A 23,506-nucleotide genomic window follows, 5' to 3' on the forward strand; every position below is an offset into this window, starting at 1 on the left:
CTTGCCTGGGCTGGGAGGGCCGGCCCAGATTTCTCTGAGCATGAAAGACCTCCCTATACTGACTTCTCAGAGCTAAAGGTGACACCTAGGACCCAGAGAAACTACAGTTGAGCCCAGGAAAAGACAACAGCTATCCCACACTAACGGGGGTAGGGGTAGGGGAGTGGGCGGGTTGCTAAAAAAATATGATGGTTCCTGACTGGTCTGGGGGTACAGACTCCATTGTGATGGATGTAAGCTCTGGAGCCCGTCCTCAAACATGCTGTGTGCAACTCTGCCTGCAACTTCTGGAGGTTCATGGACTCCCCAAAACTCATCACGTTCCTTAGGAAACCTATGACCGCCAAGCTAAGAACCTCTGCAGTAGGCGATGTGGGCCCAGGGTCACAGTCTGGGGAAGCGCAGGAGGAGCCTGGCTAGAGCCAGGCCAGGAGTGACAGGTGGAGGGTGCACGGCTGGAGGGCAGAAAGGCTGCACAGCGGGTCAGAGCCCAAACCCTAGCCAGGCAGTCCTCGGTTCAAATCCTGTCTCTGACCCTGACCAGTGTGTGATCGTGGCTGCGTGACACACTGCATGTGCACTCCTTGTCTGTGCAAGCGGCTGATGACGGTGTGGCCGCATGCTAAGAGCCAGAGCTCACACACAGACACACAGTCAGCACCTGGAGGCAGTCTAAGGGGCAGGAAGCGGGGGAGAGGGAGGCCACAAAGATGGGCAGGGCTGGAGCGACCCCGAGCTCTGGCCGACAGGCTCACGGGCCTGGAACTGTTGAATCTTTCAACTCAAGAGTGGGACTTGATAAAAATCGTGTTTTGCTAACAGCTGTCTAGTAGAAAATGACCGAAAAGCCACAGGAACTAATTATGGGGGGCCACTATCACCTGCAGTGCTCTGCACCCAAACTTTGTTTTAAGCGTTCAACCTTGAGAGTTTACTTTCTCACTGGCTGTGAGTTTCAAAACTCTTTCCTGTTAAACTTCAGTCCAAAATTTCCTTACAGTAAGTTCACTGCCCTCATCGGGAGGAGGACTGTCCTGACACCCGAGAAGCATGTGTGGGGCTCAGAACCTCCTTCAACACAACCACCACACCCCCTTCCAGCTGCGAGTTCGGCCCAGGTCTCGATGGGCCAAGGCTGTGTGTTTTTGTTACGCAGTTGACCCCTGGGGCACCTGCGTCCAAGAGCGGGCCTCACCCGTCCTCCTGGCTAGAGGCCAGAAGCAGCGCTGGCAGTGGCAGGGGCCTGGGCCCCGCCGAGCCACAGGGATGTTCGCTGCTGCTGTCTTCCCTGGGAGGAGGAGGAAGCAGAGGAGGGAGTGTCGGGCCTGTTGTGACAGTAACTCACGTGCTGTCCCCGGGAATGCCAGCCTCCCTCCTTATGTAGCGTGGCAGCAAGGTGCCCAGCAAGGCCCTAGAGGGTCCCCCGCCTGCGCTTCCCCCCTCCTTTTCTCCAGCTGGCTTCGAGACGCAGGTGCTCGTGGGTGCCGAGGACCACTGAGTCTGGCAGGAGGAGGTGGAGGGAGGACATCAAGGAGAACGGGAAGCCTCTCAGGGCAGAACACAGCCCTGTCTCTGTCTCGTGAACCTCAAGGCCCATCCTGCTGACCTCGCCTCCTCCCTCAAGCAAGGGAGCCTTCCCTCAGGTACTCGAGACACCAGGTTCTTACCTTTGGACAGTGCCAGAGTGCTAAGGGACAACTTCAGAGTCGCTCCAGCCCTCACCACACTGGGCTCCCCCTACACGCTGGCTGAGAAAATGCCAAGAGGCCGTGCTGCGGACGGAAGACTAGTGAGAGGCATGGCGGGCGGGCACAGGCCATCTCCCAGTCCAGCAGGCCTGCTCGGGGTCCCCGGCTTTCTGCCACGCTGTGGGGCGCTCCAACTTCAGGGACCCTCTCCAAGGGAAGAGGTGGGATGGCGAGGGCACCTCCACAGGGCCAGGGCCTCCCTAGCTCACAACCTGTGCTTGTGAAATGAGGTCTCCACCGAGAAAGCAAGATAGGTTCTGGAGAGGCATTTCCAAGCCAGCAAAATCCGGACACAGACCAGGTGACTAAGAACACATCCAGAACCAGCAAATACCCCAAGAACTCAGGAGGAAGCAGAGGCCACGGCTTAGAGATGAGCCGGCCACTCCTCATGGCACACAGATCAACCAAGGCCCTGAGGAGCAAGAGCGCTGGTCCAAGGTCCCACAAGTTGCTGTCAGGGTTCGTGATCCCAGACACTGTCCTCACCCTAGCTGGGGCACTCTGCCGCCACCTTTAGTCCCGGCTCTAGGCTGGGATGTGCTGCCACAAAACTCAGGGCCTGGAGGAAAATCTCAGATGGCTTTGACCATCTCACACACCTGCATCAGCAGAAAAGGAAAAGCCTACCTCAAGGCCCTCTCACCTTCTCGGGGGCGCACACAGGCCCGCATAGCATGGAACCCCCCACCTCTCCCTCACATGTGAAACCAGTCTGAGGCCAAGATTTCACTCTGTTGGGCCTGGAATGGAAGATTCTGGGGGTGTCTTTCTGCAGGAGGCAGGACCTCGCAGTCACCTGTTCTGTGCCTCCTATCCCATCAGACCGAGGCGGCAGGGACCACACACTCATCTGTCCATGCCGTCTGCCCGGTCCTACACAGGGTCTGGCACGTGCCAGGCTATGAGCAAGGAACACCCCATGAACTGACGCAGTCATCTCGACAGACAAGAGGAAGCAGCATCCCAGAACTAGTTTATCATCTCTAGATGCGAGCCACGCCACCGCTCGATGGGATGGTGAGACGGTGAGCCAGTATCCTGAACCACCTGGGGCACACATCCCCCCCACAAGCTACTGAAAGCCACCGCTCTTCTCCAGAGACTAAACTGCACACACAGAGCTTCAGAAGCGGTAATGGGGCTAACGAGGCCCTAGAGCCAAAGGTCCTTGGGCTCAGGACGTCTGGGACAGCATTAGCTCTAGGACACCTTCTGGCACAGAAGACGGCGGAGAGGCCTCTGATGGGCTGGCCGGACTGGAGAGAGTCCCCTCGGTGGTGGTGGGGTTGGCGGTGTCATGGGAGAAGGGGAAGACGTGGGGCAAGAATAAATGGTAAGAGATGCTGAAGGCCCGGGTGAGATGGAACAGGGAATGCAAAGCCCGTTTCTCTGCCTCCTGAAATCCTAGTTCTCCCTGAAGCCACAGCCCAGATGCCACCTCTTCCATGAAGCCCTTGCCCCTAGTTCCCTCTCACTGCATTTTCTGCGCTTCTAGCTCAGCTGGCTTCCTGCTGTGTGGCAGGTGACTGAAGCCTGTACACTGGGAAAGCAGGGACAATGTTCATGCACAGAAGGTCAAGCCCCAGCCCACCACTCCCTAAGCGGTATTTGGGGGGGGGGGCGGCCGCTGCTGTCACTCAGCTCTGAATCACCCACATGTCACCTTGAGTACGGTAGGAAGATCACCGGTGAACAATCCCAAGTATCTACTCGTGGGCATATTTTCAGCAATATTCAATACTGTGAAATTCCGGAGCTCACAAAACAATTTGAGAGTGACCTTGATATTTGTTGTGATGGGATCTGAAACCATTTCCAAGCCCTGAACACACAGACACAACAGCTCTCCGGTATTAAGTGGGAAGAGCTGGTCAAGTTGATGTTGCCATGGAAACCCAGCCAGGCTGGGAATACCTACTTTGGGGCTTGAGAATCTCCGTTTCATAACGTCCCTTAATACTAATGCTGATCCTGCCTGGTTGGTGTCCCTGGCTCAGTGAAGCCCCCTGTCCCCGGGACACGCACAGCCCCAGTGGCCTTGGAAGGTGCCCAGTCAGCGAGATCCTCCCCCCACCCCCTACCTCCCACCCACCCCAGGTTCAAGACAGCGCAGCCCCAGCTGAGGAGCTCCAGCTGACTAGCTCAGGGCACAGGAAACACACAATGGGAAGAGGAAGCAGAAATCTCCACCCTTTTCCAGGCTGCAGGAACAGCAAGAAGCTCCCTTCCTCAGCAGTGGAAGCCAGGGACGCCGCTCGGAAGCGCAGCTGATTCCCTATCAGTAACACCTCCCTCCCTTGCCCCCCCCCAGCCCCCTCCAAAACCCAAAAGGATGCTATGTCAGCAGCTCCTGCAGAAACAATGGGACTGTCGGGAACCAGGACTCTACGAGCCTCTAGATGGCGCCAAGTCAAGACAAATGCTGACAGGAATCCTCCCGCTTGGGGGCCCGAGAGCCGCCTGCACCTTTTCTTCCTAACTTCTGCCCAGAGAGCTCAGGTGGAAAGCAAGCTGGCTCCAGACGGAGAGTGCCCATGCGTTTCACATCTGGGCCAGCCTGGAGCCTGCGGGAGAAGGGATCGCTGCGAGGGCTCTGTCTCTGGCCAGCAGGAGCAGAGCGGGAGCTGGCCCCTGTCCCCATCCAACTGGTCTGGAGAAGGCGGGACTCCTGCTGGGAAAGAAGGCCAGACCACCGAGGACTATGACCGTGCCAGAACGCTGCACTTCCGCTCCAGCCCTGACGGGCTCAGATGAGTTCCGGAGCCGCGAGAGATTCTGATCTGCCGAGACCATGGATCTGCCGAGACCATGGGATCAAGTACGGCCAAGGCAGTGCCCAGCTTGCAGGACCCGACGTCGCAGGAGGACCCGACGTGGCAGGAGTGCAGACCAGGGAAAGGAGGCGGGGGTGGGGGGGGCTGCAGTCCCGGCAGCAGCCAGGTTCTGACAGGGGCGCCTCTGCAGTTCGGGCTGGGCTGCTGTCAGCACCCCCGTTTCCCAAAGTCACTAAAAAGCCTGTGATCCAAGATTTAAAATCCTGGTTTGTGAATTCCCCCAAAATGCTGCCCACACCACCAGCCTCGTGAGAAAATCCTGCTGCCTTAAAACTCCCTCTTCTGAGGTGGGCAGTGATGAGACGAGACTAAGGTCCTGTGGTCTAAGGAACGCAGCTCCCTTCACCACCCACCCCCGCCCCCACCTGGTCACTGGCCAAGACCCTCCCTTCTGCAGCTGCACAGTAATGGCTCCTTCTGGGGGTCTTGGCCCACCAGGCTTGCAAAGCAGGAAAGCCGCCTTTGACTAAAAAAGGGAAAAAGTGCCACAAGGTGGGAAGCTGCAGCACAGCACCAAGTCCGGGAAAGGCCGCCTGCTGGGAAGGCTCCCGATACGGCGGACAAATGTCTCCCGAGAGTGGCAGGTCAGGGCGGAAACAGCTGTCGGGGCTGGCAGGATGGCACGCGAAGGTCACCAGTAAGCCAGAGGGGCTAACCTGCTGGAGCCCCCAGGGATCATCTGGTTGGGGCAACTCAAGCCACCCCTTTCCCTCCAGAGTCTGGCTTCCTCTGAGGGGAGAAGAAAGGCCTGTTATAGCCCTGCCTCTAGATCTCTCCTAATCGTTCACACATAGGAGGAGGGGCCGTGTGGTAGGAAGCTAAGGGTCAGGGAAGGCTGTGCCCGCCACGCCTCCACTGGGGACAAGCAAAGGAGCAGGGATGGGACTCGAGGCTGATACAACCCAGGCTCTTAACTCATGGAGTTCTGGGGGAACCTGAAACTCTCCTGACAGAACCCTTAGAAAGCCCCTCTGGTGTCATCCTGAGGTCCCTGCCCTTCCGTCCTTCCATCCTTCTGACCCCAGCTGGAGAGCCAGAGCGTGTGCTCCCGGAGCGCAGGACGCAGTCTGATGCTGCTGCAGCCCCGCGGCCTCAGTGCACCCCACACAGCCAGCCCGGGCTGCCGGTACTCACTGTGCGCCTCCACCAGATCGATCTGCATGCTGTATGGGACCAGGGGGTCTGGCAGCTCGGAGAAAAAGCTCTTCATGGCCCCAGCCACGGTATTCACCGTAAAGTCCTTCTCTGCCAAGTCCAGGTTGTGGTCTGAAAGGAAGTTGGGAGAGTGAGGGCATTATAAGCTGGACAGAAGCCAAAGGAAAACCCAGCGCTTGGGGCAAGTCAGAGAAACCTCGAAGACCCTGGGATGCTGCCCAGGGCGGGCCTGGGGCCGGGGCAGGGACAAGGGGTTATCACAGACCAAACAGGAGGTGACATCCCTGGGCACTGCTAAAAAAAGCAAAACTGTGAGACCTGCAGATAGAGGCTGACATCCCACGCCTCCATCCGGGTCATCCTCTGCATACAGTAACTGCACCCTGTCATTCCGTGCCACCCAACTCCCCTTGTCTGGCTGGGATGTGGTGCTACATTTTCCTCACACCCTCCCCTCCGGAAAAAACAAAGGACCTTCCCAAAAGGTTGGCTCACTTTTCACGGCGTGTTACAGAACGTTACCAACACTCTTGACCGCTGCCTCTATCCGTGGTTCCTTAAGCGGCAGGGTGAGCAGACTCCTCTTTCTCTGTCCCAGCCCACGACACTATGACACTACTGACCTCTGTGGCCTTCACTTTTTCTGAATACTTCACTGCATTCCTGGTTTACAAGAAATCACCTACTGTTAGGCACGAGCGGCTTCCATTTTGAGTGGGTACGAACCATTAACAGATTCCTGCTTATACACAGGTACATACCCAAGTGTGTGGCTACAGCCTCATTTTGACCTCATGCTTCCGACCCTGCAAGATACACAGGTGTTTCCCTTCCCTAGTGCATGCCCCCCCCCGCCCCGCCAGCTGACAGAGACTGGCCACGGCGCGGCCAAGTGCCGTGGCTCCCTGGGAGCTCGGGGGCACGGTGGCTGCTCCTGGCTGCTGCTCTGTCCTGTAGGCCCCCACGAGCTGCCTGGCTTCAGAGTCTGGCTTGGTTTCCTCGGGCCCTGCCACATGCTGAGTTGGACCCTTGCTGGATCCTCCGCTTTCTTTCCTCTCTGGCTGGTGACATCTGAGAACTTCTGTTGCTTTGACTCGTTCGCTTCTGGCAGCGGTGGGCGCGACTTCTCATCCTGTAGTGTGCTCAGTTCTAGGACTTAAGAGTTTGGCTCTCTGGCTCTAGGCCTCTGAGACCTAGCTTAGGAGACAGCAGTCCCTGCCAAGAGCCATCTAACTCACGAGAGTTCAGCTTGGGGAGACCGGGTCCCAGGGCTCAGCTGATCTTACATGTGCTCTTGCGCTGTCTCTCGTGCAGGGACTTTGCGAGGAGGAGAGTCATGTGTGTTCCTGGGGCCCCGGCAAAATAGGACCATGACCGCAACCCCACTCCGTATTAGATGTCTGGAATTCCCTTTGTGGGGCCCACTGCAAGGGAAGTAAGGCCCCCAGAGGGGACGCAGGTGCGGCCTGGGGCGACCCGGAACAGCGTCAGTGGACGGTGACGGGGTGGGGGGGGCAGCCGGCTGGCGTGGGTCTGGCAGGGAGCGCACAGGGGCAAGGCTAGCTGGCGCCAAATGCTCTCTCTTTCTCAGTCACCAAGACTGGCTGAACCGTGTGCCTCGACCGACTCCAGCCTCCAAGGCTTGGCCAAGGCTGTGGCCTTACCTTGGTCGAACTGTCTCTGCAGACTCTCCATCTCAGACTTGTTCCCACTGACCCGGTAGATGCCTTCCGTGCTCAGTCCTAAGGAAAAACAAGCAGGTGTCTCAGGAGCAGAGAACAAGGGGGACTGGACTTGAGTGAAGACGGGGCGGTTCCACAAGGCCCCGCCAGAGGAACAGGGTGAAACACTCCCATCTTTCCCATGTGCTTCAACCCACTCTCCCCCCGTTTTCTTTTCCACGTCGATATTTAAAAATACTTTTTGTAAAAATTAAAATAATATGTAAGTACCTCAGCTAATTTCTGCCCACATTTTGATGCACTTTTGAATTTGAATTTTATCTTTTTTTTAAAGTAGCTCCAACATGGCGCTTGAACTCACAACCCCAAGATCAAGAGTCACATGTTCTACCATGGAGCCAGCCAGATGCCCCTTGAATTTAAAAAAATTTTTTTTTAATGGAGATAATACTGTATTTTAACCTGCCCTTTTCACTTACAGAGTATGTTGTGAGTTTATTCTAATCATTAAATTCTTCTTTTTTTTTAAAGACATCGAAGTATACAATAACTTTAAAAATAATCCTATCTATCGTTAATCATTTAGGTTTTCCGGAGTTTTCTCTGTTAAAATACCCCACAATTACGCTCCTTATGTTTTCAGGATAGCTAGATAAGTTTAACAGATTCTTGGCACTGTGTTTCTTACTTTGTGAATTTCCTATTCATGTTCTTGTCATTCTTGTTCATTTCCCTATGAGTGGTCCCTCTCACTGTATACTTAAAAGAGGCCTCTGAATAGTAAGGAACGGACTATGTTAACATTACATACTTTTACATTTTCCTTCTTTTTGTTACCTGTCTTCTCATTTTGTATACTGGATTTTTTAAAGTACATAATTTAAAAATTTCAGGCTTTTAAAAAAAATTTTATTTATTTACTTGACAGAGATCACAAGTAGGCAGAGAAAGAGAGGAAGGGAAGCAGGCTCCCCGCCGCGCAGAGAGCCCGACGCAGGGCTCAATCCCAGGACCCCGAGACCATGACCTAAGCCGAAGGCAAAGGCTTTAACCCACTGAGCCACCCAGGTGCCCCCCAAAATTTCAGGCTTTCAAGACCAGTTTCTTTATGAGGTCTCCCTTTCTTTTTATCTTTGAACAAATTTTCCTATTCTTAGAGCAGATACTCTCTATTTCTACCACCCCCACCACCTTTAGCTCTGTGGTCCTTCTCTGATTTAGTATACAGTGTCAGGTAGGGAAAAAAAAACAATACTTAAAAACAATACTAAAATGTAGTTAAGTAACACAGAAGAACACAAAGTGTCAGGTGAGAGACTGCCCTCCCCTTTCAGCCCCCAACCCAGGAAGCACTGCTCAGCCTGGCTACAGACCCCTCCCCACCCCCTTACCCCCATCTGGAGGAAGGAAAGCCTACTGCTGCACTCCTAAGATCACAGTTCTAAAGCATGATGAAGTCACAGTGAAGACCAGAGTGGGATCCCATGGCTAACCCAACCCTGGCCCCTTCTGAAACTATAGTTTCGAGCAACTCTGCTTAGCTGAAAGGGCACTGAGGACGTGCCCGGGAGCCAACACCTAACATCGACGGCAGCGCGGGCAGCAGAGAGAGGATCCGGCCGCAAGGCGATCAGTAAGCTCTAGAGAGCCAAGGCTCTCAACGTCAGTTGTCACTGTGATTAGCGCCTCTGAGAGGCACTCATCAGGCAAGATCGAAGACGCAGTAGGCCTATTCCTGGGGCCCCAGAATACTGGCAGGTGGACCTTTAAAGAACATCAAACCCAAAGTCATCAATTCTCTGGCTTAAAAGCTGTTAACGGCACACGGGCCTCCCCCACCCAAAAAGGGGTACTACAATAGGCCAGCCCTGAGGACATCTTACTGTGCCCAGCCTAGCTACCAAGGAGCTGCCCTCATTGCATCTGGAGGGAGGGAGAAGTACATACACTTGCCAGCCCCGAGGCCCGGATGCAGCCCGTCCCTCTTTGGAGGCCACCCTTCCAGAGTGTCTCTATGCCATGCACGGAGCTAGGTGCTTTCCCACATCCACCGACCACTCACTCACTTACTGAACCCTCAACCCCACCTGGGAGGAGCTCCGGGACAGAGAGGACACGGGTGAGAAAAGCAAGGATCCGAGAGGTGAACCCCCTGCCCCAAACCGCACGGACACTGAAGTCTAGGTCCAGGGCCTCTGCCACGCTTGCACCTCTGCGCTGCTCAGGAAGGTGTGTGACATCTACCCAACAGGCTGGGGTCCAGACACAGGCGCCCCCCAGAAGACACGATGCACCCGAGTGGAGCCCGCAGGCCCGCGGGATTCTGGGTGGCCTCTAAGATGGCACGTCTGCTGCTGCTGTCAGTCCTCAAAGGCCAGAAGGGATGGGCCTAGAAGTTTTACGATGGTCTCTTTTCTCAGTGACTTTCCCAAACTGTCTCAGACATATTTAAATTTTCTACCTAGTTCCCATACCAGGTAACACATATCACACACACATCATCATCCCCATTTTGACAAGCCCCGGGTATGTGTGAGTAGGCGCCAGCCTTCACCCCCTAGGGCGGAAATACATCTATGTTCTACACAGCCTTCCCTTTGCCCGAGCATCCGTCCCCTCCAGCACAAAGACAACAAAGGCACAAATGGCAGGAGCTTAAGAAGTCCTTGAGAATGTAGCAGTGGCCGCAGCACCTGAGCTCCAGTGTGGAGACCGCAGCGTGGACCGCAGCCCAAAGACCCCGACAGCCTCCTTTCACCATTCACCAGCCTTTGGCGACTTCGGGCCTGCAGCTTGGAGAGGAGTCCTCCGCGGGGTCTCCCCGTGGCCAGCTGCCCCCGCAGCACCAGAGGGCAGAAGACAAGCTGCATCTCAGCTCTCTGGAAAGGATCGGCGGCAGGGACCTGCTGAAGCCTCACTAGATGGACGACCACGAGAGCAGAAGCATTTAGAAGCACAAGGCCAGCTCCACGGCGTCAATTCATCATTAACTTAGTACTTCCTGTAATTGGGACATGTGTTTATTTTACGAAATCTCATTTAAAAATAGCGATTCTGCCCCTGCCCTACACAGCGCCACAACATAATTTAGGAAAGGTATCATTTGCTAGGCCAGTACCCTTTCTCACAGCTACTAATCAGACATCAATTAAACAAAAACGAAGACCTTACAGCAGACTTCGCTCACCACGGAGGCGGCTGCTGCTGAAGCAGGGCAGAGGGCAAGGGGCACGGCTGGGAACGAGGGCGCCGGACACAGCCAGCCTGGCCTCCAAGGGCCCTGCACCCCAGGGCCCTCCCAGAAGCACACTCCCGGGCCGACTCTGGCTCCTCCCCGCCAGCATAAAGCAAAGGCGCCCCCTCCCCCCCACTGTACATCCCTTCCAGATCGACAAGTCCACTCAAGAAGCTTCAGCCTAAACTCTGAGGCATTTCTATGCACCAGAAATCTCCAAAGACCCACTACCAAAGCCGAGTCTCAGCTCTAGGCCTTTTTTTTCTTTCCTTTCTTCAAAAAGCCCTATCGGAAAAAGCCCTTCAACTATCTTCTGTGTTAAAGTTAATCTTTGGGAATAGAAAAAGAGAAAGTTCAGCAAGGCCAAGGTCACTCTCTTCAAACACCTGAACAAGTGCCTTGTAGAACAGTCTCCTTCCAACGGCTCTAGGGAACAGAGCCACGACTCGGAGCGGAAACCGCAGCAAGGGAGTGTCAGTAGCTCCGCTGTCACCCACTGGCATCGGTCAGAGCTTCTGAACCCCCTCTCCGCCGGAGAGTCATCTGTCAAGGGCTGCTGTTTAAAAACCATAATACGCGGTCTAGGAAGATCGCTAACAACGAGCATCCTAAGTCCCTTCCCGAACGCTGCCCGCACGAGAGGCGCATACTGACGGCGCTCGCTGTGTGTTCTTACACGAGTTCTCCCAACAGTGTCTTCAGAGAGGTCACTACTCACCCACGCTCTGGACGGGGATGCAGAGACTGAGAGGCAAAGGTCAAAGAGCTGTGGAGTCGTGACCTGAACCCCGTCTGACTTTAGTCTGTGTTCTCTTACCGTGGTCGAAATCATCAGTTCTCCAAACCGACCCTGCACTGGGCTCCCCGGAGGCCTGCTGCTGGGACGCAGGCACCAGGGCCCAGGAATGTGCAGAGGCCGCTGGCCAGGGAACCAATCATACTTTCTGATAACGGCTATTTTTTTTTTTTTTTAAAGATTTTATTTATTTATTTGGCAGAGTGAGCACAGGCAGACAGAGTGGCAGGCAGAGGCAGACGGAGAAGCAGGGTCCCGCCGAGCAAGGAGCCCAATGCGGGAATCGATCCCAGGACGCCGGGATCATGACCTGAGCCGAAGGCAGCGGCTCAACCAACCGAGCCACCCAGGCGTCCCTGATAACGGCTATTTTATTTTTAAAAATTTTTTAAAGATTTTATTTATTTATTTGACAGAGATCATAAGTAGGCAGAGAGGCAGGCAGAGAGAGAGGAAGGGAAGCAGGTTCCCTGCTGAGCAGAGAGCCCGACTGGGGGCTCGATCCCAGAACCCTGAGATCATGACCTGAGCCGAAGGCAGAGGTTTTAACCCACTGAGCCACCCAGGCGCCCCTAAAACTGCTATTTTAGAAGACGGCCCAGACTTCTAAGATTTCTGACTCCTAAATTGTACGTTTAATAAAACTGGAGTGGGGTGGGGGTGGGGGGGAATACATATTAGGAGAAACAGATAGTGGCTACTTTAGAAACAAAGCATTTTCAAAAAGTATTAGAAAAATTGGTGCTTTTTTGTAATATAAGCAAGCCCTCCCTCAATGCATTATTTAAACTTCATCCATGGCCACACATGATTTTCATTAAATGTTAAAAAATATTAACGAGTGGGACACCTGGGTGGCTCAGTCAGTTAAGAGTCTGCCTACAGCTCCTGTCATGATCGCAGGGTCCTGGGATCGAGCCCCATATCGGGCTCCACACTCAGTGGAGAGCCTGATTTTCCTACTCCCTCTGCTGCTCCCCCAGCTTGTGCTCTATCAATACATAAATATCTTAAAAAATTTTCCTACTCCCTCTGCTGCTCCCCCAGCTTGTGCTCTATCAATACATAAATATCTTAAAAAATAATAGTAAAGAGAAAGGCAAAGGGGCCTTATTCTTTCTTTCACTGAATGTTCACTGAGCCCCTACATGGCAGTTAAGTGCCTTTCCAGAGCCCTTCAGGTGTGGTCTTCCTCAAACCCCTCTTGATGACCTAAGAAGGCTAGAGGGCCCAGCACCACTGGCCCTGAGGTGCTCCCCATGCGAGAACTGGCACATTTGAGCCCTGAGCCCGGCTCCTCCCTGGCACTTGGCACACGAGGGGCACCGGGAATTTGGAAACCAAGAGGGAGAATCACCTGCCCGGGCATGTGTCTGATTTTCTGAAATGTCCAAACAGGTTTTTATTTCTGGATCCCAAGCACCACTTCTCACACCAGCGTCCGTGGCCAGGAGTCTTTCCACAGCCGGCCTGGGTCAGGTTTGGCCTCTGCTCGTTCACACCAGGGCTCATTCCTCCTCAGTTTCCTTTCTAACAACAAATCGATAACCTCTTCCAAGACAAACTCCTTGTTTAGTTTTTACATTCTATATTTAGATATTAAAAACTCAGCACTTTCGTCCTTTAAAAAAACCCTTACTTGGTGCTGCCGCCACTCTACAATGGCCCCCACCGGACAGGCCTGAACTACGAAACAACTTCTGTTGACTTTTCTGGGGATGAAATCTAAGGGAGCATTCTTCTCTTTCATGCATCTAAGAAGGCTCAGGCGGGCTAAATTTCAAGGCCAGAGGGGTGCTGAGAACTCAGAGAAGGAAACTCCCTCGACCATAAAATCTAAACTGTCTGGAGGAGGGCTGACCTCTGGGGGAGTGAGATGCCCTCCTTCTGGGTGGAAGGCCAGCAGCGGGTGCAGGCTCTCCTCCCGAGCACCGAGCACCAAGCTGCAGCCCCCCCACCTGCACGCAGGATGCCAGCGCAGGGGGCGGGGGGGTAGGGGGGGATGCAGGGGGCGGGTGGCCCTGAGGTCAAAAGCAGAAGCTACGCGCTTGTTGGACCACCCTGGGTAGCTACGCTTCCCTCCGTGGTCCCAGCCCACGGCCGAGGGGCACACGGCTCAGGAGGCCTGAGCACAGGGATAAGGGAGCAGCTATCGCCCGCATGATCGGAGTGGAGAGCAAGCTGGCAAGTGGAGGAGCCCGAGTTCTGCTGCCCAGGAGACACGGGTTCGAATTCTGCCCCTGACTTGGGTGCACCTGACCGCGAACGGCTCAACGCCTCCTTCTCAGGCCGCTGCGAGGGACAGCTGGGAAACCTCAGCAAAACGGAGCCCACAGCTTAACGCCGGCGCTTTTTTTCGCCTCTTCGCTCCACTCTCAACAAGCCTCAACAGCAGCGCCCGCCCGGAGGCATGGAGGGCTCAGCCAAAATAAGCCAGTCGGCAGGAAAAATACTTTAAAACATGCATGGGCTTTCACACTAAAGTGACCTCAGTTCTTCTCCTGGCTCTGTCTCACAGCTGGCTGGGTGACTGAGGACAGATCACCCCACCTCTCGGAGCCTTGGTTCCTCATCACAGACGGCTTGCGTGTTCATGACTCTTGTCGGGACGTGGCGAAGAGTGAGGCTGCGCGTGTCACCGCGAGTCATGCCGGCGGCGGGCGCACCGAGTGCGCAAGGCTGAGATGGTAGCGATGGGAGGGGACTCTGGCTGAGGCCTGGCTCTGGGCTGGACACTCTTCTCAGTTCTTCGCGAGGACTGTCACCATGAATCCGCCCAATAACTCTCTGAGGTAAATATTGGTTTTATTACCATTTTACAGGTAGCGAAAGGAGGCTCAGCGAGGCTAAGCCATCTGCCTGAGGCCACAGGCTGGGTGAGCGACAGGGGCAGGCCCGGCACTGGCTCACTCAGGCTCCGCGTCAGGATGGCACGAGGGCCTCTACCGCCTGGGACGCTACCTCCCGGTCCCTTGTCCTTGCCTCCGTGCTTATGTCCTGTAAATGCCAGGTCCATCACGGGCTCTGAGAACGTTCCCCGTGTGCGGGCCTATGCATTCATCTCTCATTCACACCCCACTCAGTGTTCTGAGGGTGAGGAGGAAGAGCTTCAGAAAAAAATGCCGCCTCCTTGCCGGAGAAAAAAGCCAGCCAATGGCAAGTGTCCTTGTTTCATTCCTGCGATGCAGTTCTACTGTTGACGACCTGAAAGAGTCCCTACCAGATCTCCCCGTTGCCTTCCTGTTTTGGATGTGCCTGGAATGATTTTCTGGCTCTTCTATTACTCGAACACTAGGGTCACTCTGGCCCCGCCAGTGCCCCTTTGTTAGCTGTCTTCCCTTGGTAATTCCCTCGTCAATCAAGATCTGTTTCTGGCAATGCCAGACCTCCTTTCTCCCCATGACAGACTGCCACTAACACTCTATTATGACTGCTTGACCGGGTGTTAGCCCCACAAGTAGGCACTGTGGCTTTATAAATTTCCAACGCTATTGTACATACACACAGTCATGCCATAAATCTCAAGACTGGGGAGGAAGGGAGAGAGAGATCTGGAGAGAAGAGATGAAAATATCACACCAGGTCTGGGGCATCATATGGCTCTAGCATCTGGCTGATCCTTTGTAAGCCACCCATGTATTTACTGCCATTAACTGTGAAAGAGGGCTTCTGGACCCTGCTCTGAGCCAAACAAGGGGCTCTGTATTTTTCCTGATCTTCAAGAAAACGCACATCCCAATAGATGTGTTTAAGAAACACTGACAAAGTGAGCTTTAGGTCAGCCTAGAGCTGATGCTGCCTGTTTCAGGCAGCCCACGATGAAGGGAAGAGGAGAGTGAGACCCATGATCGAGGTGAGCAGACTATACCCAGCAAAGCAGCAATCAACGCTTCAAGCCAGGAGCAGCTGGGAGACCCTTCTGCCAAGAATTTGAGCATCCTTGAGGCTCTGGGTGTGACTCTGTCGGCAGTCACACAAGCCCCATGGCACAGGGGTGATAGCTGTGTGACTCTGAGGCGAGCTGGTACCACAACAATGAGGGGTCTCACTGGCTAAACAAAGAGCTACCAACAAAGAAACAGCCCCAGCTAGCACACAGGTACCACGTGTCACCACCAGCCCCATGCGTATAATGCCAAGTCCCTTTCCAACAGGTCCCCAAGTAGAAAGGCCCCTGAGGTCAAGGCAGATTCCTCCCAAGTATTAATGAGGGCAGAGGTTAACTTTTTTCAGGTTCCTGATTCCCAATGAACCATAAAAGGAACAAAGATGTCACCAATCACAGCCCAGTGTCCTTCCTTTCCTTGCTTCCCTTTCCTCACTAAGAAGAGTACTTTTCATAGGTTAAAAGCCTAAAATCTTCAGGCAGAAAAGGGGGTTGTAGTCCCCACTGCGTAGCAATCCTGTTCTGCATCCAGGATTAAATACAAACTCTACCACACGTGGCCTGTGTCATGGCCTGAGCCTGCTTCCCGGCCCTTTCTTGCCTCGTGGCCTTCCTACAGGTTGTTCCTTCTACTTTTACCTCCATTTTTTTTTGGGGGGGGGGCTGGCTAAACCTCGCTCCCACAAAGAGGGCTTCCCTGACCCCGGATCTAAATGAAGTGTGTTATGGTAACAGCTTCCATTTACGCAGTGCTTCCGCCACGGGCCAGGCTCAGGGACAAGCACTTGACATGCACCTTCTGGGCACGGCCTCACAACCACCTGTGAATGGTATACCACTATTAGGAGTCCCATTTTCCAGAGGGAGAGACTGAGCCACACGGCAAACAAACCACAGGGCTGCCCTCGAACCCAGGCCGTCTGGCCCCAGAGCCTGTGCTTAAATCCCCACACCCCACTCACCCTGCACTTTCTCACGTGGCACCGACAAAAAGTCCCCGTGCAGCTGTGAGGCCGTCTGCTGTGCCCTGGCTCCCGAGGCGGCCATGGGAGCACGCAGGGTTTGCTGATGACCCTTCTAGGGATCTGGATTTGGCCCAGTGCTCATACCCGAAGAAGGCATTCAGCAACTACCTCCGGAAAGGAGGGAAGGAGAAATAAATCCCTGAAAATAAAAGTGCGGTTTCTCTGGTTGAAGAAAGGGAGGAAGAGGAAGTGGACTGAAGTTGTGTGTTCTCAACGAGCCTCGTGCCTCCCGGCATCCTGGCAGGCCTTCTCAGCCCCTGGAATGTGGGAAACTAAAAGCCTTAGGCCTGGCTGGCACAGAGAAGGGGTTTCATAAACAAGCGTGCCCAACTTCTACCTTCCTTTATGTACTTCCTTTATTCCCTGCCTCCACTAGTCCCCGCGGAGTTCCCGGGAACTTAGTGATAAATTCATTATCTCACCGAGGTCAGTCATGTGTTGTTGTGTGTGCGGCTTCCCGATCTGGGCTGTTCACTTTTACAGGGGAGGGCCACAGTCTGGCTTTGGTTGGGGTCCCCCACCAGGGGGCTGCACCCCTTCCCAGATGCTGGACAGAAAGCCACGGGCACACGCGCACATGAAAGAGAGGGTGGGAGTGAGGGCTGAAGGAGTTCCCCTTGGGTCATGTTCAATGGCACAGGCGGATGGCGCTCTGCGGAGGCGCAGAGTGGGCATTGTGGGCCCGGCCCCTCTCCCCGACAGCCTGCTCAACCGACTGGAGGGGCAAACGCTGCCCCTCCTCAGCGAGCTGAGGACCGAGCGGCCCGGCTAACTAAGCTCCGCGCTGAGAGGGAAAGCCTGACCGGAACAGCCGGGCCAGGCAGGCCTGTCGGAACTGTCTCGGGGATTTGGGCTTCCACCCAGACTATTTATGTCTTGGATGGAAGGGCAGGATTACTCTGCGAAACGAGCTTTCCTTCTCTTTGGCTGCTGGGCGCTCCCAGCAGCTGGCCAGGGCCCGCTGTTCTGCTCAGGGCACTGGGTCCTGAGGAAGCCCGCGAGCGGCTTGCATCTGACTTACAAGTGAGCAGAAGATCGGAGGGTGGTGGGAAACGGGCAACTGGAAGCAGTCAAAAAAGTGGAGAGACCTTTGTTTGACAGCTGTTTAGATTATGGGACAGCAACTCGCTAACGAACCCGAACTACAGGGGGAGGGAGAGATTAAGTAACACAGAACCCCCCATAAAGCCCCGCAGACGAACCGCACTCCTATTCCAGCACTTCGCCATCAGCTCAAAGCGGGATGAGCGCGTCGATTACTCCCGCAAAGCCCGACGGTGTGCTCCCACCGCAGCCGCGCCTGCTGAACTGTTACAGTGACGGACAGGAGTGTCTCTGCGAAACCAGCTGCCCGCTCTGCAAGACAGAGTCCGGGAGGCCTGTGCCCACCTCAGGGAAACAGCTGATTGGCTCGAACAGCTCCGGCCCCTCAAATCTCCACAACAGCTCCAGAAAGTGGCTATGATGAGTGTGGACAGAACTGTGGAGGCTTTTGAGGGTAGCTGCCTCCCCCCAAGTATAAAATATTTAAGAAAAAAACAAACAACAACAACAACAACAAAACAAAGAAAAAAGAGCTGTAATGTGGGTTGTTCCCATCCGGACCAGGTGTGAGTGGCTCTGCCCGGGGAGCTCCAGGATTTGTTTCCTCTCTTGTAAAGACAGATTAGTGGTACTTCAAGATTAATACCGTATAAAGAATGTACGGTGATCTGGGAAGAAAGAGCATGGGCAGACGGCTCTCCCCACGCCGATGAGAGGCACGCTGGCCCGGGCTGAGCTCTTCCTGCTGCTCCTTCCCAGCCTTGGAGGAGAGCTGCCACCTCAGCCCTAGGTGCGCGCAGAGGGGCAGAGGAAGCCTGTTGGCAAGATCTTAACCTTAGGAACCCCACGGGAAGGGGAGGGGCAGTGTGGTATCACAGCAAATATACTTGGTCTTTGTCCCCAGTTCCTGGCACAGAGCTCCTAAAATCCTTGGAATTTCCTTAAATTAAAGATAAGAATGTCTTGTTATTCCTAAAAAGCCCCTCCAAACATACCTGCCAGAGTTTATGATAATGAGGTGACTCTCAGAGGGGCGTGGGGGCCAGACAAGCTTCAGCGTGGGTGCTGGTCACCACGAAGACCAAGTCTTGATTAAAGGGTTAGAACTTTCGGACCCCCTCCCTTAGAGAGGGGCTGGTGACTAAGCCCAATCACCCACAGTCAATGATTTAATCAACTACGCCTAATGGAACCTCCATAACACCCTAGCAACAGGATCTAGAGAGCTTCTGGGTTGGGGAACACATCTAGCTGAGGGGAAGGTGGCACGCTCGGAGAGGGCGCATGCCCCTTCCCCTGTCCCCTGTCCCAGCATCTCTTCCATTTGGCTCTTCTGGAGTCCCATCCCGAATAACCAATTGTGAGAGTAAGTATAGCACTGTCCAGACAGAGTTCTGCGAGTCGTTCCACCGAACCATTAAATCTGGAGGGGAGGCTGAGGGAATCCCTGCCTTTACGGCCAAATCAGAGAGAAGTGGGGTAACTTGGGGATCCAATACTTGCAACTGGTGTCTGAAGTGAGGACAGTCTTGGGAAAGTGAGTCTTTAAACCTCTGGAGTCTGCCAGTGACTAACTCCGGGGCAGTCAGTGTAGAGAGCTGGAGAAGTCCTCCTGGATCTGGCGTCAGGAGGAGCACAACAGCTCTCGTGCAGTCAGAGAGGAAGGAGGACACGTTATGTGGGCAGCAGAGTCCAGCATTATCTGGCCTGACTCCACGGCTCCAGGAGCTGCTAGGGCACGGTCTTCTTTGGGCTTCAAATTATCCCAGTAAAGTGGGGCAGTGGGGCCAAGAGGGTAACGGCTCTGGGTTAGAACCTCATCAGAAAATTGGAAATCACATCCATCTCAGAGGACCACCATGAGAATGAAACAAGACTCATGGAAGCACTTAGCCCTGAGCCTGGTGATGTGAGCTCTGGGCCAGCGCTCAGTGCTCATTATCTCCCTTAATACCCACAACCCTCTGCAAGGGCGTGGCTTCCGTCTTCATTTTATAGTCAAGGAAACAGCCTTAGAAGTTAAGGAACTCACACAGGGTCCTACCTGCTACCCTGCCCACAGATGGCCCCTCTCTGTGAAACGCTCACGCTGCCTGCGAGGACTGTGTGAAGAGCATTTCCCAATTAGATTAAAGAAGCTGGAATTCACCAACAGCTGTAGGAAATCAGCTCAAGTAATAGTCTGGCCTTTTGTCTTGCTGTCTCCCATCAGGGCAACTTCATAATCTGCTCTCGGTCATAAAGCTGGGAATTATATGCGTATTACTAATTCCAAACACTCAGCAGCCATTTTCCATGTGTGAGTTCGGCGGGGTTTTTGGAGGGCGGTTCCAGGCAAGATGGGGTTGGTACGTTCTGAAGAATTGGGGAGCAAGTATCAAAGTGCTCCCAAACACGGGGAGACTTTCCCACCGTCACTATGAAGACCCGAGACAGATGCATGCTAGGCCGTCTCTCTGTGGGGAGGGATGAAACCCCTGGCCGGTGTCTATTTTCAATCTACAACGTGGAGGTGAGACACCAGAAATAAAGCCAGGAGCTACGCTTACCTCATAAAAACACTCCTGCTAGCGGCCATTACTGCTGTTTGTCAGGAGCAAGCGTGATCAGTGAGTGACTCTCCACTTGGAAAGGATCTAGTGGGAGGGGACAGGCGCAGAGTAAAGCTGGAGGTGGACTATACCCGCGGTGGCCACCACGGTGCACGGAATCACTGCAAAGTTATGAGGTCTCCTGTCCTGGAGCCCCGTAAAGAGAAAACTGTTTGGTCTAGGCTCAATCACCTCACTCCTACTTACCCTTTAAGTCCCCGAGCTCTACCACCCCAGCCCTCACAGAGCTCTCTTTTGTCAGCTTTGAGTGGTTTAGGGCCAAATCATTTTTACTGGACCATCAACTCCTTGAGGACGAGGGTGTGCGTCATCCTTGCTTACTCTGGGTCACACAGCAGGTACTCCGCACACTTGGCTGCACGCCTGTCTAACCTCTTGGGAGGAGACGGCCCTCACGCCACTAAGCTATTAAAGAAGGCTGTAGATTCTGGTCTATCCACGGTGCGCACGCGCGGGCAGACACACGCACACGCGATCTCTGCACTGATTTTTGGGGGCTCACAGATCTCCAGAAGCCCATCCACAGGCCCTAGGTTAAGTACCTCTAAGTGAAAAATACACCTGGCCCGCACAGTCCTTCAAGTTATAGACTCCAGGGGTCCGAGAATCTGCTTTCCCCCAGGTTATCTGCTCTAACACCACTAAGTCCCTCCAACCACAAATGCTTCAGCAGGAGCATCCCACTGCCTTCAGAGGTGAAACAAAACTGTATGCGCTGCAAGAGGCTGCGCAAGGAAAAAGAAAAGCAAAAATGGGGACAGACTCTAGCCAGTAAGAGATCTCCAAGTGACCCAGCCTCAAGAACTCATCTTGCATCTAGTGACTTGATTCCCTTAGCCGCCCTGATTCAACCAACTTTGTGCCCAGGAGGGAGATGTCACCTACTCCTTCGACAAATCCCGAAGTGCCTAGGCCATGTGAGGTGCCATGCTAGGGGACGGCAAAGAAGAGAGCGCTCTTGCCCTTGAGTTCCTCACAGGGCAGCAGTGTTGCAGGACACGGGGAAGCGAAGTGGCAGGACGACACCCAGTGCTAGCACTGCCATGGGGTCATGCAGCCGCGGCCAAGAACCTACTGCTTCCTGGCAGGGACACCTCCGCTGGCCTCGCGTGGGGCGGGGCCCGGGGGTACTCAGGGCAGGACTCCTGACGGTGGAGAGGGGGAAGGAGAAACAAAGATGGAGGTAATCTCAGAAGCGGGCTCCAAGCTGGGCACACATGTAGCGGAGCGCTCAATCAAGGGCATGAGTTCAGAGACCGAGGGCTAGGACAGAACACCCACTGCCTGTCTCAGGCACACGACACCCACAGAAGCAGTTTACCCGGCGGTTATCCAGTGGGTGGGTCCAACTCTGCGTCTTTGCCCCCGTAAAGGAAGCGCTCTCCGAAGGCCCGCCCGCAGCTGCTCTGGGGAACGTTCACTCGTTCACACACGGAGCGTCTGGGACTCAACAGCGAGTACGAAGCCCCCTGCTGGCTGGGCTGGCCCAACAAGTGACAAGGGAGCGCAGCCCCAGGGCGTGGGAGAGACGGAGAGATCAGCAGGCAGTGAGGAACCCTCGTTAGGCAGGCCTCTTCTGGAAGGACCCACCTTCTAGTACCAGCCCAGCCGCTGGGGCCCGAGAACTGTCAAGCACGAGCCCGGAGTGGAACACCCACCCAGCTGTCCTCCGTGTCCTGCTGTCTGCTGTCATATGGCAGCTTTATGAAGATATGATGCACACGCCATACTACGGCCCCGCTGAAAGCATGTAAGTCAGTGGTTTTTAAGTAAATTTAGAGTTTTGTAACCATCATCACAATCAATTTAAAAACATTTTCATCAACGTCCCCCCCCCCCCCCCACCGCCAAACTCCATACCCTTCAAGGCCCTGGTAACCATCACTCTATCTTCCGTCTTTATAGATTTGCCTATTCTGAACATTTCATATACATGGAATCCTCAGATATGTGCTCCCTGTGACTGGCTTCTTGACTAAGCATATTGTTTTCAGGTCCACCCCTGCTGTAGTATGTACAGGTGCCTTTTTTTTTTTTTTAATAAGATTTTATTTATTTGACAGAGAGATCACAAGTAGGCAGAGAGGCAGGCAGAGAGAGAGGGAAGCAGGCTCCCTGCGGAGCATAGAGCCTGATGTGGGGTTTGATCCCAGGACCCTGAGATCATGACCTGAGCTGAAGGCAGAGGCTTCAGCTGTACAGATACCACCCAGGCGCCCCTATACAGATGCCTTTTTATGGCTGAGTAATATTCCTGCATTTCTTTCTTTCTTTTTTTAAGATTTTATTTATTTGACAGAGAGAGAGAGAGACAGAGAGAGAGAGCACACAAGCAGAGGAAGTGGGAGAGGGAGAAACAGGCTTCCCGCGGAGCAGGGAGCCCGATATGTGAGGCTCTATCCCAGGACCCCGAGATCATGGCCTGAGCCAAAGGCAGATGCTTAATGACTGAGCCACACAGGCACCTGCCTTTTCTTTATCCATTCATCAACTGGACATCTGGGTGGTTATCACTCTTTGCCTATAAAGAGTAATGCTGCCTTCTCTGTGTTATTTTAAACCCTAAATTCTAAAATGATTTTCAGACATGTCTTCAAATCCAGGAAAAACGCGTTTGAGTCTTCACGGCCAGCACCCCCACTCAGCACACCATGTCTCCCATTAGTCTCGGCAGCCTGACTCACCTGCTGTCTTGCCCTGATCTAACTTGCAGTTCTTTTCCTTCCAAGCCTGCCTACTTCAACCCCTACCCTCTGAAGTTTCAGAGGTTCCTTGGACTGTTAGAAGCACATCCTCTAGACCTCACATTAAGAACATAGGGAAATCGGTTTCTACTCCGATGTTAGAACCTCACTCAAGGTTTTTATTCTATGCATGTTTTTACTTCTCCTTTTCTTTCTTTCTTTTTATTTTTTTTATTTTATTTATTTATTTATTTATTTTTTATTAAAGATTTTATTTATTTATTTGACAGAGAGAGATCACAAGCAGGCAGAGAGGCAGGCATAGAGAGAGGAGGAAGCAGGCTCCCCGTCGAGCAGAGAGCCCGATGTGGGACTCGATACCAGGACCCTGAGATCATGACCTGAGCCGAAGGCAGCGACTTAACCCACTGAGCCACCCAGGCGCCCCATCTTTTTTTTTTTTTTTAAAGACTTTATTTATTTGACAGAGAGAGAAAGACAGAACATAAGCAAGGGGAGGAGCAGGCAGAGGGAGAGGGAGCAGCAGGCTCCCTGCTGAGCAAGGAGGTCAACGCGGGGCTCAATCCCAGGACGCCGGGATCATGACCTGAGCCGAAGGCAGATGCTTAACTGAGCCACCAAGGCACCCCTTTACTTCTCCTTTTCTGTGCATACAATTCCATTTTCCCACTGAATGGGAGTTTTGAGGGAAGAGGTCTTTTGAATGTCTCTATACTAGCTGGTCATTCATACCCATTTATTAGAGCCCTGTGTCCTTGGTTTGCAGGATACAATGATGAAG

At 53.8% G+C, this 23,506-nt stretch overlaps 1 protein-coding gene across 1 annotated transcript in view; it reads right to left on the reverse strand.

The window, feature by feature from the left end:
* Positions 1-23,506, reverse strand: part of LOC111160649 (Rho GTPase activating protein 35) — a 123,156-nt gene that overhangs the window by 6,572 nt on the left and 93,078 nt on the right. The window contains 2 exon segments of the mRNA XM_022523883.1: positions 5,720-5,851; positions 7,405-7,482. Of these exon segments, the coding sequence (XP_022379591.1) occupies positions 5,720-5,851; positions 7,405-7,482 (210 nt within the window).

This window comes from Enhydra lutris, unplaced genomic scaffold, assembly GCF_002288905.1.
Source record: "Enhydra lutris kenyoni isolate GAN:26980312 unplaced genomic scaffold, ASM228890v2 scaffoldscaffold77, whole genome shotgun sequence".
In the NCBI taxonomy this organism is placed as follows: Eukaryota; Metazoa; Chordata; class Mammalia; order Carnivora; family Mustelidae; genus Enhydra; species Enhydra lutris.